Source organism: Mobula hypostoma, chromosome 21 (assembly GCF_963921235.1).
Source record: "Mobula hypostoma chromosome 21, sMobHyp1.1, whole genome shotgun sequence".
Classification (NCBI taxonomy): Eukaryota; Metazoa; Chordata; class Chondrichthyes; order Myliobatiformes; family Myliobatidae; genus Mobula; species Mobula hypostoma.
The window spans coordinates 24171787-24188134 of record NC_086117.1 but is presented as its reverse complement, the minus strand read 5'-3'; the positions used below and the strand labels follow the sequence as shown (position 1 = coordinate 24188134).

Sequence of the window (16348 nt, the reverse complement as noted above, 5' to 3'; positions counted from 1 at the left end):
TTGGAGGAACAACACCTTATATTCCGTCTGGGTAGCCTCCAACCTGATGGCATGAACATCGACTTCTCTAACTTCCGCTAGGCCCCACCTCCCCCTCGTACCCCATCTGTTACTTATTTTTATAGACACATTCTTTCTCTCACTCTCCTTTTTCTCCCTCTGTCCCTCTGAATATACCTCTTGCCCATCCTCTGGCTCCCCCCCCCCTTGTCTTTCTTCCCTGGGCCTCCTGTCCCATGATCCTCTCGTATCCCTTTTGTTAATCACCTGTCCAGCTCTCGGCTCCATCCCTCCCCCTCCTGTCTTCTCCTATCATTTTGGATCTCCCCCTCCCCCTCCAATTTGCAAATCCCTTACTCACTCTTACTTCAGTTAGTCCTGACGAAGGGCCTCAGCCTGAAACGTCGACTGTACCTCTTCCTAGAGATGCTGCCTGGCCTGCTGCGTTTACCAGCAACTTTGATGTGTGTTCCTTCACGGATGTTGCCTGATGTTCTGAGTCCTCCGGACTTGAGCATCTGCAGTGTGTTGTGTGTCCTGTTTACATTCTGAGCTGCTGTCTTCACAGTTTCTTATTACATGAATAATTAATTGGTTTTGTTTTCTTCTAGTTTCAATAGTAATGATGGTGTTTTCCATTATAGGTTCTCAGATTTAGAATCAACCAAAGTTTTATCTGACTCATCATCTGAATCATTGCAGCAGCAGTCCAGCTCAGAAAGTGAACTGTCACTTGTGCAGTCCTTAGGTCATGCACCAAAACCATTCCATGATGCAAGAACAATCTCTGCTGGTAATCACCACTTTTTATATTAAAAAAATGAAAGCCAAACTTTCATTCTGTTTTTGGTGTTCTCCTTTGTCTTCTTTCTGTGTCATACAGAGTCACACAGTGCACAAACAGGCCCTTCAGCCCAATTGATCCATGCCGATCAAGATGTGCATCCAAGCCAGTTCCTTTTGCCAAATGTTCGGACATGACTTTCTAAACCTTTCCTATCCATGTGCCTGTCCAATTGTCTTTTAAAAGTTGTTATGATTTCTGCCTCAGCCACTTTGTCATACTTACCACCCTCAGTGTAAAAAGAAAGAAAAACAAAGGTTGCCCCTTAAGTCTTTACTTCATTTTAATTGTAGTTCTTGATTCCCCAACTCTTGAAAAAGGATGGAGTACTTCATTCCATCTGTTCCCCTCATGACTTTTTTGCACCTCTAGAGGATTACTTCTCAGTCTCCTATGCTCCAAGGGTAGAAAGGGTCTTAACTTGCCTGACCTCTTCCTTTAACATATACACACACTTTAAAATATCCAGTGTTTCCTTTCCTATCTTTGTTCATAGTAAAAGCAGAAGAGAAATATTCTGCGGCACAGCGACAACTCGCGGATACCTCCTCTTATTTACCCCTCGATCGTGACCCCACTAAGGAGCACCAGGCTCACTTTATCTGCTCAGGGGATCTCCCATCCACTGCTACCAACCTTATGGTTCACACACCTCGCACTTCCCGTTTCTACCTCCTACCCAAGATCCACAAACCTGCCTGTCCTGGCCGACCTATTGTCTCAGCTTGCTCCTGCCCCACCGAACTCGTTTCTGCGTACCTGGACACGGTTTTATCCCCCCTTGTTCAATCCCTTCCTACCTACGTTCGTGACACTTCTCATGCTCTTGAACTTTTCGATGATTTTAAGTTCCCTGGCCCCCACCGCTTTATTTTCACCATGGATGTCCATCCCTATATACTTCCATCCCCCATCAGGAAGGTCTCAAAGCTCTACACTTCTTTTTGGATTCCAGACCTAATCAGTTCCCCTCTACCACCATTCTGCTCCGTCTAGCGGAATTAGTCCTTACTCTTAATAATTTCTCCTTTGGCTCCTCCCACTTCCTCCAAACTAAAGGTGTAGCTATGGGCACCCGTATGGGTCCTAGCTATGCCTGCCTTTTTGTTGGCTTTGTGGAACAATCTATGTTCCGTGCCTATCCCCCACTTTTCCTTCGCTACATCGACGACTGCATTGGCGCTGCTTCCTGCATGCATGCAGAGCTCGTTGACTTTATTAACTTTGCCTCCAACTTTCACCCTGCCCTCAAGTTTACCTGGTCCATTTCCGACATCTCCCTCCCCTTTCTAGATCTTTCTGTCTCTGTCTCTGGAGACAGCTTGTCCACTGATGTCTACTATAAACCTACTGCCTCTCACAGCTATCTGGACTATTCCTCTTCTCACCCTCTCTTGCAAAAACGCCATCCCCTTCTCACAATTCCTCCGTCTCCGCTGCATCTGCTCTTAGGATGAGGCTCTTCATTCTAGGACGAGGGAGATGTCTTCCTTTTTTAAAGAAAGGGGCTTCCCTTCCTCCACTATCAATTCTGCTCTTAAACGCATCTCCCCCATTTCACATACATCTGCTCTCACTCCATCCTCCCGCCACCCTACTAGGAATAGGGTTCCCCTGGTCCTCACCTACCACCCCACCAGCCTCCGGGTCCAACATATTATTCTCCATAACTTCCGCCACCTCCAATGGGATCCCACCACTAAGCACATCTTTCCCTCCCCCCCCCCTGCATTCCGCAGGGATCGCTCCCTACGCGACTCCCTTGTCCATTCGTCCCCCCCATCCCTCCCCACTGATCTCCCTCCCGGTACTTATCCGTGTAAGCGGAACAAGTACTACACATGCCCTTACACTTCCTCCCTTACCACCATTCAGGGCCCCAAACAGTCCTTCCAGGTGAGGCAACACTTCACCTGTGAGTCGGCTGGGGTGATATACTGCGTCCGGTGCTCCCAATGTGGCCTTTTATATATTGGCGAGACCCGACGCAGACTGGGAGACCGCTTTGCTGAACACCTACGCTCTGTCCGCCAGAGAAAGCAGGATCTCCCAGTGGCCACACATTTTAATTCCACATCCCATTCCCATTCTGACATGTCTATCCACGGCCTCCTCTACTGTAAAGATGAAGCCACACTCAGGTTGGAGGAACAACACCTTATATTCCGTCTGGGTAGCCTCCAACCTGATGGCATGAACATCAACTTCTCTAACTTCCGCTAATGCCCCACCTCCCCCTCGTACCCCATCTGTTACTTATTTTTATACACGCATTCTTTCTCTCACTCTCCTTTTTCTCCCTCTGTCCCTCTGAATATACCCCTTGCCCAAATCTGGGTCCCCCCCCCCTTGTCTTTCTTCCCGGACCTCCTGTCCCATGATCCTCTCGTATCCCTTTTGCCTATCACCTGTCCAGCTCTCGGCTCCATCCCTCCCCTTCCTGTCTTCTATCACTTTGGATCTCCCCCTCCCCCTCCAACTTTCAAATCCCTTACTCACTCTTCCTTCATTTAGTCCTGACGAAGGGTCTCGGCCTGAAACGTCGACTGCACCTCTTCCTAGAGATGCTGCCTGGCCTGCTGCGTTCACCAGCAACTTTTATGTGTGTTGCAGAGAAATATTCATTCAGGACCTTGCCCATTTCATGCAGCCCGACACGTAGATGTTTGCTTTGCTCTTTGAGAGGCGCTGTACTCTCTCTGGTTGATCTTTTCCCCTTTAATATAAAATCTCTTTGGATTCTTCTTGTCTTCACAAAACTGTCATGCCTCCTATTTGCCTTCCTGATTCCCTTCCTCAGCATACTCCTGCAACTCTCTCCTCTTACAGAGATTCACTTGGATCCCAACTGCCTGTACCTAACCCATGTCTCCATTTTCCTTGCCCGAGCCTCAATGTCTCTCATCACCCAGGTTCCCTACTCCTCACAACTTTGTTGCCCTTCACTTTAATAGGAACCTGCAGAGCTAAAGCTCTCAGTATTTCACCTTTCAAAAGATTCCCATTTGTTAGAGGTTCCTTTGCCTGCAAACAACCTATTCTAATCATCCTTTCCAAGCTCCTATCATGCTATCAAAGTTTGCCTTGCCCCAGTTTAGAACATGAACTTAGGGACCAGTTATATTCCTTTTCATCACTATTTTAAAACTGGAAGAGCTAAGGTCACTGGTCCCAAAGTGCTCCCCCACCAGTCACTAGCCCATACATAAAGTAGGTCAAGCGTTACTCTCTCCTGAGTAGGGCCCTCTCTGTATATTAGCTGAGGAAACTTTCTGAATACATTATACTTATACTTTATTGTCGCCAAACAATTGATAACTAGAACGTACAATCATCGCAGATATGTGATTCTGGGCTTCCTGCTCCCTAAGCCCTTAACAGGGTGGTAGTCCCAGTTTATGTTAGGAAAGTTAAAATCCCTTACTATGATAGTTCCTTTATTCTTGCAACACTCCACAATCTCCCCTCATACTTACTCTTTAAATTCCTGTTGTGAAGTGGAGAATTATCATTAATTGCATCTGACAGTGTAAAAGAAATTTGAAGTCCTCCATGCAGGTAAAACAGCTGCTCAGCATCTGCTCTGTCCAATCCTTCCGGAATCTTGTACGTCCACATAATCATAATCACTCATTCCGTTCCCTCACAAATGGCCAAAACTGGAGTGTGGTACTTGATTCTGAATTGAGCTTTAGACCCTATTATCAGTGCTAATATTACAACAGTTGATTTTCCCTTCTGCTGTGTTGCCTGGTTGTGCTCTAATTTCACCTTCAGATTTGACAATTCTGATGTGAAGTTCATAGATTTCCATATCATTTGTAAACTTGGGTCATCTATGCTCCACTGTCTTGGCCACTTTTGTCCGAAGAACCACTTACTTCTCACCTTAGTCCTTTCTGACCAAAGTTGTCTCCCAGACAGCAGACAGTGTTAGAAGGAACTTCCTTTGTTTTCCCAGCCCTTTGTATTTTCAGCTGTTAAAACTCAAAGCTTGGTTTTGATTTTTGTTACTATTCCTATGAAGCATTATGGCATCCTTTTATGTCAAATATAAGTAACTCCATTCTCTTCCTTGGCCTGCAGTTTCAGAATTTGCCCTCTAGAAACTGCAATTCTGCCCATAACAAGTAAAGGGGAAAAAAATGTAGCAAATGACCTCCGTTTCCCCCTTCAATTTGGGAGGAGGTAAATTGACTAAACAGAGCAGTTTTCAATCCTTTTGTTTTCTTTCTGAAGCTGTGACCCGAAGTGCATTGGGCTCTGCTGCTGCAATTCCTGCTCCAAAGTCTTGCCCTACTCAGGTAAGAAATTCAAACCCTGATTTGATTTGGAATAGTGACGTTTGGAGTTCATATGATGAAGTTAGATGTAAGGCACTTAATGGCAATAGAGGGCAACGAGTTTTATTTTTAAAACTCTTTGAAATAAATTGGTACTTTATTTCATTAATTTTGATGAGACCTGATGAGTGCTTCATAATGGGGAGACTGCTCACTTCCCCACAAACAGTTGAACAAATCTTTAAAACCTGACTTTACAGAGGCTTATAATATCCTGAATGGCATGTAAAAGATGAATTATCCCAGTCTTTATTTTCCAGGATAGGGCCATCTAAACCTCGAAGGCATGGGTTGAAAGTGAGGAGGGAAAGCGTACCGGTGGAGGTGGGGCGAGTGCAAGTTTTTCCACACAGGTGGTGGAGCGTACATGGATGTGGTGGAATTTTCAGATGCAACATTTAAAAGATATTTCGACAGAATCAGAATCAGGTTTATTATCACTGGCATGTGACGTGAAATTTGTTAACTGAGTAGCGGCAGTTCAATACAATACATAATGTAGCAGAGAGAGAGAAAAAGAATAAATGAAATAAAACATAATAAATAAACAAGTAAATCAGTTACATATATTGAATAGATTTTTTAAAATGTGCAAAAACAGAAATACTGTATATTTTTAAAAAAGTACAGTAGTGTCCAAAGCTTCATTGTCCATTTAGAAATCGGATGGCAGAGGGGAAGAAGCTGTTCCTAAATCGCTGAGTGTGTGCCTTCAGGCTTCTGTATCCCCTATCTGATGGTAACAGTGAGAAAAGGGCATGCTCTGAGTGCTGGAGGTCCTTAATAATGGACACTGCCTTTCTGAGACACCGCTCCCTAAAGGTGACCTGGGTACTTTGTAGGCTAGTGCCCAAGATGGAGCTGACTAGATTTACAACCCTCTGCAGCTTCTTTCAGTCTTGTGCAGTAGCCCCTCCATACCAGACAGTAATGCAGCTTGTCAGAATGCTCTCCACGGTACAACTATAGAAGTTTTTGAGTGTATTTGTTGACATGCCAAATCTCTTCAAACTCCGAATAAAGTATAGCTGCTGTCTTGCCTTCTTTATGACTACATTGTGTTGGGACCAGGTTAGATCCTCAGAGATCTTGACACTGAGGAACTTGACGCTGCTCACTCTCTCCACTTCTGGTCCCTCTATGAGGATTGGTTTGTGCTCCTTTGTCTTACCCTTCCTGAAGTCCACAATTAGCCTTTCGCCTTACTGATGTTGAGTGCAAGGTTGTTGCTACGGCACCATTCCACTAGTTGGCATATTTTACTCCTGTACCACCTGAGATTCTACCAACAATGGTTGTATCATCAGCAAATTTGTGGATGAAATTTGAGCTATGCCTAGCCACACAGTCATCTGTGTATAGAGAGTAGAGCAGTGGGCTAAGTACATACCCCTGAGGTGCGCCAGTGTTGATTGTAGATCAGGTACGTAGATAAGAATTGCTTTGAGGGATGTGGACACAAATAGGATAAATTCAGGAAGGCAGCTTGATTGGCACAGATGAGTTGTGTTGTATGACTCAATGAGTTGTTCCATTGTGGTTCATTTTAATCTGCCAAGGATTACTTTCTGCCACTCTCTTTTGCTCGACAACTCCATGTTGAAAACTTATCTTCATGTTGATCAAGTCAGAGGGGACAATCACTGAGTACTTTGTTGGTACTTTGGACCATTCTCTAGGACGGGGTCTCCAACCTTTTTTTGCACCGCGGACCGGTTTAGTTTATTGCCAATATTCTTGTAGACCGGCTGACCGAGGTGGGGGGGAGATGGTGTTCAAATAGGGTTAAACTCTCCTCAGCATGTCTTTTACAGTTAGGATTGCCAACTTTCTCACTCCCAAATGAGGGACAAAAGTAGCAGTCAAATCCCAGGACACTTTACCCCAGGAAAGACTACCATGATCATGAAGCCTTGCGCGGGCACCTGTACTTGCCGATTTTTTTTCCCCCACAAATTGGTTTTGCCTTCATCTTCCCAACTACACTGTACATACATTATTTCTACTTTATATAGGCTGTGTATTTAAGATATCATTCCTGCTTTTACTATATGTTAGTGCTATTTTCGGTTTTATGTGTTATTTGGTATGATTTGGTAGGTTATTTTTTGGGTCTGGGAACGCTCAAAAATTTTTCCCATATAAATTAATGTTAATTGCTCCTTTGCTTTACGCCATTTCGGCATGAAAGGTTTCATAGGAACGCTCTACCTTAGCGGGGGAAATACAGGACAAGGGCGGTCCCATAAGGGACAAACCAATTTAGCCCAATATACAGGATGTCCCGGCAAATACGGGACAGTTGGCAACCCTATGTTCAAGTTCAACAGTGCGTGACAGGGAACGAGGAAAGGTACAGCTGACTCATATTGTTTCCTCACAGCCCAGTAGCACATACTTTGCGGCCCAGTGCCGGTCCGCGCCCCGGTGGTTGGGGACCGCTGCTCTAGGATGAGTTTGTAGTGTAGTTTATCTTTGTATACTATTTGCTTGTTCCTGTTGATTTTTTACATGAATGTGGAAGTTGGATGCAAGTTTATTAATGAAATTTGGGCTCTTTCTTTTGGCTTGTTAACAGTATTGGTCAAATTTCATAATATAGGCTGTGTTCCAGTTGTTTCCACACAAGCATCATTATCGATCCCTTGTAGTGCCATGGCTACTTGCCTAATGCTGCTGGGGGAAGAAATGCTATCCAGTATTAGATGTCTGGGTGCAGGTACTTGTTTTCACCACTAAGAGTTGCTAAAACTGAATTAACTCCCTGTGACCTCTGTGTTACAGCCATTTGGGTTACAGAAATTTACTCTTATGGAATTCACAGATCGTAATCCAAAAAATCTGAGTCACCGAATAAAATTCACTCTTGGGAGTTTTTGTGAAAGAAATTAAAAAAATACAGAAAATATGTGAAAGAAACTAATTTTATTTGTTTGTTTCAACTTGCATTTTTGTTGGATGCAAAGATAATTTTTTTTTAAAAGCCTGCTAGGTTCAATCAGTACTTTTCCCCCAAGAGTTTTCCATATTATTTGCCCTCAGGATGTCTGAAGCAGGGCTAGCAAATTTAAATTCCAGTTCTAAACCTAAATAATTATTGTTGTCTTATTATGAATAATAGCTTTAAAGTACTTTCTGTACTTTGATATGTTTTGAAAAGCGTATGTCACCATCCAAACTAGAAGCTGGAAGGTGATAAGCTTCAGCACATGCTTGTATCTCCAACCTTTTGGCTGGCTCTCTGTTTACTTTCTGATCCATAGGGCTATTCTGGGAGTCAGAAATGGTGAGCAGACTTAATTCTAAGATTTCAGTTTATTTTAGAGTACAAACAAACCTGCAAATACTAAGCAAACTAAATGAGGAGCTGAGAGATGATGCAAAGAGGAGAATGGATGCGAAGAGGAAGAAATAAAGATGGCGCCTCTGAAAAATCCATCTCTTTTATAGATAATATAAGAAATTCCTTAGATAGGGATAATCTCACTAATAGGCTACATAATTAAATTACATCACGTGGGTAATGTGCTAATACTTAGCCAATGAGAAAGATGATAAGTCACTAGTTTAGCTGCTAAGCAATGCACACAAAATGCTGGAGGAACTCAGCAGGCCAGGCAGCATTTGTGGAAAAGAGTTCAGTCGACGTTTTGGACCAAGACCCTTTGGAGTCCTGATGAAGGGTCTCTGCCCAAAACATCGACTATACTTTTTTCCATAGATGCTGCCTGGCCTGCTGAGCTCCTCCTGCATTTGGTGTGTGTTGCTTGGATTTCCATCATCTGCAGATTTTCTCTTGTTTGAGTTTAGCTGCTGTTCTGCTTTCTGCCAGTGAGTGGGGACATACTGTTAAAAATACATGAGTTTGTTTGTACTTTTTAAAGTATTATTAAAAACAGTGGTGTCCAACAAACTACAGCTGCTAACCACTTAAGCAACTGTCTTGTTGTTACCAAAACAGATCTCACCAGGTCTCCATCCACTTCCCCCAGCCCCCTACTTGCCAACTACCAGTTATGCTATTCATCATTATTGTTGACAGGAATGGGATTCAATAAAAAATAAGATTTTGTGATACTGATTTCTAGGAACCCAACCTTTCAGTAATGTCATTGTTGTCTCTTTCTTTTGGAAGATCTGCAGATTTTTCAGAGGACTTTAGTACTTTATGAGCATGAGGCAAATTAAGCCTTTCTGAAGACATTTATAATCAACGATTTGCATCTTGTCTTCTCATATTTTCTGCCTATCAAGATGGATCTGGTGGTTGATGCTTGTACCATCTAAAGTGAGAGTTGGGCAATTCCCAGATTCTAAGATGACGCCGGTAACTGGCGACTTTGCGCGTGCTCTCCCGAGCAAACTGCCCTCTCCACTATCCTATACCCGAGAAACCCTTCTAAACCTCCAATCTGCTACATCTAGCAAGATCAATAACACCCTGGCGACGCTACTGACCCAGCTGGAGACCACTGCACCAGAATTGCTTCTTAAACTCCGGACCGCACCTGGACCCGACCAGTAAGGCCCACCACGTTCCTGGAGACCCCCAGTCTGCTACTGTACCGGAGCGTTTGGAGACACGGCGCATTCCGACCAGCACCTCTCCGGAGCAGACGACCACACAGAAGTGACAGCGGAGATCTCAAAGTGCCTCAGACGCTTCCCCGGAGCGACCACCGTAAAGCCCTGTTGGTGGCCATCCACAGCTGCCAGAAGTGAGGCCTCCGCCGCCGACCTCAGAAATCGAGCCCGAGGCTCAGCTGGAGCGGAGGCCTCCGCAACCGTGACTCGGTTTACAGACTTGTTTCAGCCAGGAGCCCGGCCCTCCGGGATTAAGTGTCGGCTTCGGGGCCCGACCCAATTGACAGCCTGGACCCCCAGCAGCTGGAAGTGGCAGCGGAGCCTCCCTGTCACTCAGCCCGACCCGGAGCGCCCGACAACGCGACCTGCCGATCGATCCCCGTGGGATGTGTCTACCAACCTCAAAGAGTTGACAACAGCACACTGCATCGATGGAAACCTGGAAAGATGCACTATTTACTGAGGAAGCGTGGGAAAAGAGCTGGGCTGCTGGTCAGATTGAAGCTGAGGGGCTTCAGGGTCCCTATGCCCACCATCCTACTAGTTAATGTGCAAGTCATAGAGAACAAGGTGGATGATCTTAAAGGGAGACTCACCTACTGTAGGGAGATGCAGAACTGCTATGTATTCTGTTTCACTGAGACCTGGCTCTCCCTTGCCACCCTCAACTGTGCCATCCGACCGGAGGGATTTTTGATCCATTGGATGAACCGCACGGCGTCTTCGGACAAGACAAGGGGAGGTGGTGTCTGCCTACTGATCAACACTGTGTGGTGCTCAGACCCAGTGGCACTGACAAGCTCCTGCAGCCCGGACCTGGAACACCTGTCGGTGAAGTGTCGTCCCTACTATCTGCCACGGGAATTCACCTTGGTCATACTGACAGCGGTCTACATTCCCCCCCAGGCGGACGTGGAGTGTGCTGTGAGCATACTGTTTACCAACATCAGTGAACTTGAGACCAGGTATCTGGAGGCTTTGCTCATTACAGCTGGGGACTTTAACCAGGCCAACCTCAGAAAGGCGCTGCCAAAGTTATACCAGCATGTCTCCTGCCCCACTAGAGGCCAGAATATACTTGACCACTGCTACACAGCAGTCAAGGATGCCTACTGCTCCGTCCCACGACCTCACTTCGGAAAATCGGACCATCAGGCCGTACTCCTCCTCTCGGCTTACAAACAGAAACTGAAGCGGGAGGTCACGGTGTCAAAAGTAGTGTCGCGTTGGACAGAGGAAACAGATGAGGTTCTCCGTGGCTGCTTTGAATCGGTGGACTGGTTAGTATTCAAGGACTCGGCAGCTAACCTCGATGAGTATGTCTCAGCTGCCACGGACTTTATTTGGAAATGCACGGAGGACTGTGTGTCTGGCAAGACGATCCGGGTATTCCCTAACCAGAAACCTTGGATGAATTATGAGGTCAAGTCCCTTTTAAAGGCTAGAGCTGCGGCTTTTAGGTCCGAGGATACCAGTCGCTACACAGAATCCAGGCGTGAACTCCAGAAAGCCATTAAGGGCGCCAAGAGGCAATATTGAGCCAAGTTGGAAGCCCAGGCTAACGGGAAGTGAGGAACTATGACTATGGCAGGGTCTAAATGAGATCACTGGGCGCAAAGAAAAGGCTGGGAATAAAAATCCAAGGAAGGCGATGGGCCTAGATGGCATCCCGGGACGGGTTCTCTGGGCCTGTGCAGGCGAGCAAGCTGGAGTGTTTGCTGACATCTTCAACTGCTCCTTGCTTCAGTGTAAGATCCCCTCGTGTTTTAAGAAGGCAACGATAATCCCAGTGCCAAAGAAGAGCAAGGTGGCATGCCTGAATGACTATCGACCTGTGGCTCTGACATCAATTGCTATGAAGTGCTTCGAGAGATTTTGTTATGGCACACATCAATCATAGCCTACCGGTCAACTTCGACGCTTTGCAATTCACCTACCGGAGCAACAGGTCAACGGCAGATGCCATCTCTCTGGCCCTACGTTCCTCCTTAGAACATCTGGAGAATAAAGACGCATATGTAAGGCTCCTTTTCATTGACTACAGCTCTGCCTTTAATACCATCATTCCAAATAAACTGATTCCTAAGCTCTGGAACCTGGGCCTTAGCGCTCAGATCTGCAGCTGGATCTTCAACTTCCTCACAGACGGGACCCAGGCTGTAAAAATAGGCGACAAGCTCTCTTCTACAATCACTCTGAGCACTGGTGCCCCACAAGGCTGTGTACTCAGCCCCCTGCTGTACTCACTGTACACCCATGATTGTGTGGCCAAGTTTCCATCAAACTCAATATATAAGTTTACTGATGACACAACAATTGTAGGCCGTATCTCGGGTAATGATGAGTTTGAATACAGAGAGGAAATTAAGAACCTGGTGGCATGGTGCGAAGACAATAACCTATCCCTCAAAGTCAGCAAGACGAAGGAATTAGTTATTGACTTCAGAAGGAGTAGCGGACCACACAACCCATTTTACATCTGTGGTGCGCAAGTAGAACAGGTCAAAAGCTTTAAGTTCCTCGGGGTCAATATCACAAATGACCTGACTTGCTCCAACCAAGCAGAGTTCACTGCCAAGAAGGCCCACCAATGCCTGTACTTCCTGAGAAAGCTAAAGAAATTTGGCCTGTCCCCTAAAACCCTCACTAATTTTTATAGATGCACCATAGAAAGCATTCTTCTTGGGTGCATCACAACCTGGTATGGAAGTTGTCCTGTTCAAGGCCGAAAGAAGCTGCAGAAGATCGTGAACATGGCGTAGCACATCACACAAACCAATCTTCTGTCCTTGGACTCACTTTACACCGCATGCTGTTGGAGCAGTGCTGCCAGGATAATCAGGGACACGACCCACCCAGCCTACACACTTTTCGTCCCTCTTCCCTCCAGGAGAAGGCTCAGGAGCTTGAAGACTCGTATGGCCAGATTTGGGAACAGTTTCTTTCCAACTGTGATAAGACTGCTGAACGGATCCTGACCCGGATCTGGGCCATACCCTCCAAATATCCAGACCTGCCTCTTGGTTTTTTTTTTGCACTACCATACTTTCCATTTTTCTATTTTCTATTTATGATTTATAATTCAAATTTTTAATATTTACTAATTTTTACTATTTTTAATATTTAATATTTGTAATCCAGGGAGCGGAAAGCACAGAATCAAATATCGCTGTGATGATTGTACATTCTGGTATCAATTGTTTGGCGACAGTAAAGTATAAAGTATATTCTCACATTTAACAAAAAAAAGAAATATCTTGAGAGAGAGCGAGAGTGTTTTTGATCTCTGTGACTGGTTTTGATCTTCTGAGGGAATAGAATTGGGAATAGAATAGAATAGAATTGTGAGTATTTGCTTTTCTATGGATTCTGTGGAATAGAATAGCCCTGGAAGTGGAATGAGAACTGTTCATTTATCATTCTCTTATGTTGAACAAGCTTGATAAACTGGCTCATATAGTCATATATAGCATGGTAACAACAGACCTTTTAATGCAACTTATCCTTCCTGACCAAGTTGCCTGGCTGAGCTAGTCCCATTTGTCTGCATTTGCCCTGTATAGCTCTTAAACCCTTTTCTAGGCATTTTAACGGTGCAAATGCCATTTAAATATCTCAGTGGCACCTACCTCTACTACTTTTCTTGGCATCATCTGTGTGTAAAAGTTGCTCTAAGGTCTTTATTAAATATTTCTCCTCTTACTTTAAACCTGTGTCCTTTTGTTTCAGACTCCTACCCTGGGGAAAAGACTGTCGAATCACCTTATCTATAACTCTCATGATCTAATGAACCTCTGTAAACTCTTATACTCAAAGAACAAAAGGTTCTAGCCTACCCAGCCTTTTTTTTTTAAATCATACAAGCCCTCTGACCTGGTAACATCTTTATAAATACTTTTTAATGATACCCTTCCTATTCAGTGAATTGTATGTGATTCTCCAAATAGGAAGAGTGTCAATCACTGCTTTTACTTTCAAATACTTTTGTAGGAAGCTCTGCATTTTTTCTCTAGTTTTGCACCAGCTAGCCTTCATTTTCGTATGTTTTGTATTTTAATATAAGTCCTTACTTCATCTTGTCTGATTTATAATGGGTACCAGTATTTGCCAACAACTGTAAATGCAGATTGTTTTATCTTTTCTCTCAAGACCTCCACAACAACAAAGATTTCCGCATCTGATCTGGAAAAGCAACTGCAACAACAGCCAACCTCAGACCCAGTGATGATGGGAATCATGGAGGAGGTGAGAATAGTGGGTTTAAAATATTCAACATGCTTGTGTGCATCTGGTTTTATTAGCATACAATTCAGTACTTTGTCAGTTATTAACTATCTTTCCATTTGCAACATACATAAAATGCTGAAGGAACTCAGATGCTGCCTGACCTGCTATGGTAAAGAATGAACAGTTAACGTTTTGGCTGAGACCCATCTTCAGGAAGATACCTCTCCCTTTGTGTTAGACCAAATACTGCTTTGCTGAGAAATGGTAATCTCCAAGATTTTGAAATAGCTAAATTCACAGTGGTGTCATGATCTTGTCATCTGAGGTCGCTATTCCTTATGACATACTGTTGAATTTTGTTCCTGAAATAAAATGCTATATGAGCACAGTTATTTTTAAGATGAACTACTTTAGCAATCTTGAAAGTAATCAAGATTGCTAAAGCAGTTAACTTTAAGAACAGCTGTATATTGCAAAGCACAGCAGCCAGTGAAGAACTAGCTAATATTGCAATCTTACATGGTGCGGCCAATTTGGACAGCAAAAGATTTCACAAACAGTAATGTCGTAACAATCCAATATTTTTTTGTTTTGAGGGATGCATTCTGGGTAGCCCATTAAGGTTTTATCTTTGAAATAATGCCAAGAAATCCTGTACTTCTCTACCTGAGAAGGTACACACATGCTCTTGTTTCATGGCTCTTTTTGAACTTGTGAGCGGATCTTGCTTTCCTGCAGTCAGCTGAATTTTGGAGTTACTTCTCTTGGAGTTGTTTTGAATCCATCAACTTGGTGGGGGAAGGGGGAAGTAGTTGCAAAAGATCTTGTATTATTATTTGAAAACTTTGGAGCATTCGCACCAATTCCCGATTATTATTTATAGCTGAACCAGCATCACCAGTGTGACTTACCTGTTCATCTTCTTGTGCTTCATGGGTTTTTTCTCATGCAAATTATCTGCTATTTGTCTGCTGTTACAACACAAACGTTTTGTTCAGACCACTGCATGAACACATGAATTTGTTTTAGTACTTGTAACATATCCCACGGGGTAAAATATTCACAAATAATAAGGAAGTATTAAAACAACAAAATAAAATAAAACAAATAAAATCAATGCTTTAATAAAGGAGTAGCTTTCAAGTAATGATTAGAGGAAGTTTGGGAAAGATTTCCACAAGTATTAGCCCTTACAGATGAAAGTGCAGTTTCCACATGGTGAAATGTGTAACAATAATGGTATATCCCCTGTTATTCATGAGTTGTCATTGGCTGCTCTGAGAATATGAAAAGATTTCTTCTTTAACAATAACTTGTTCAGACATTCTTGGCTCTGGAATGCTAATACTCTGCTCTTTGTGTAGATTGCTCTTTTTCAGAAGGAGTTGGACGAGTTAAAGGCTCGCACGGCAAGTGCTAACTTTGTGATTGGCAGCCCAAAAGACATGGCTAACCTAAAATTTGATGTAGAGTCATTCAACGATTTCCTGTTGAAGATCAAGGAGACTACAGAGGCAAGTGGAGAACTGAGCATTTTGGCTACTTTGTCCATAGCGTCAGTGCTGGTGCTTGTGCTAATTTGAATTCTGGCCCCCTCAGATGTGAATAAGGAAAAGTAAATCTATTGCTTAATGTAAGCAATAGCATTCCAAGTTTATGGTAAATAATTATCAAGGCATGTGTCCATTCTAAGTTTGTGTTCCTCCCTCTCCAGACACTACCTGACCTATTGAATTAGTCCAAAGCACTCTGTTTTCTTGTCATAACTGTCTTTTTAACAATCTAGACTGATAAATGAAAAGGAATAATTGAATAATATTGGGCAGATTTCTACTTGGTTCAAAAAGGTGAGAGCAGTTAGTGCTGCCAATCTACTACGAACTCCAACTGTGTATCCTGCATCTCCAATGAAAAATCCATTATCTGCAATTGTTAAACATCTGAAAAGAAAACAGAAATTGCTGCAAGTATTTAGTATGTTGGGCTGTATCTATGGAAAGAGTTCCTGTTTCAGATTAAATCTGAGTGTTTTAGTGTTCTCTACTTTTATCCTGAGTCATATGCCCTTTACACCTCAATCCTCTTGCCTTGCCCCCTCCCCTTCATTCCTCCATCGCAACCTCAGTCCCCAGCTTATTGTTACAATTGCTGCCTGCAAATTTAACATGTTGTTTGGATATAGATCATTTAGCCCAGTTGGACTATGCTGGTAATATACTATATGAGCCTCCTCTCCATTCCATATGTTTTAACTTGATATGTGAGTCAGTCTTTCTGTTCCCTTTTCCCTCCTTGCCGGTGTAATTTTTAGAAATGCTGCAACTGTTGCCTCAGCCATTTTCTATGAGTT

At 43.7% G+C, this 16348-nt stretch overlaps 1 protein-coding gene across 2 annotated transcripts in view; it reads left to right on the top strand.

Annotated features, from left to right (window-relative positions):
- Positions 1 to 16348, top strand: part of nup214 (nucleoporin 214) — a 125079-nt gene that overhangs the window by 32032 nt on the left and 76699 nt on the right. For both annotated transcript variants that reach the window (XM_063073643.1, XM_063073644.1), the window contains exons 13-16: positions 645 to 793; positions 5084 to 5148; positions 13921 to 14016; positions 15363 to 15512. In XM_063073643.1, the coding sequence (XP_062929713.1) occupies positions 645 to 793; positions 5084 to 5148; positions 13921 to 14016; positions 15363 to 15512 (460 nt within the window). The remainder of the gene's footprint in view (positions 1 to 644; positions 794 to 5083; positions 5149 to 13920; positions 14017 to 15362; positions 15513 to 16348) is intronic.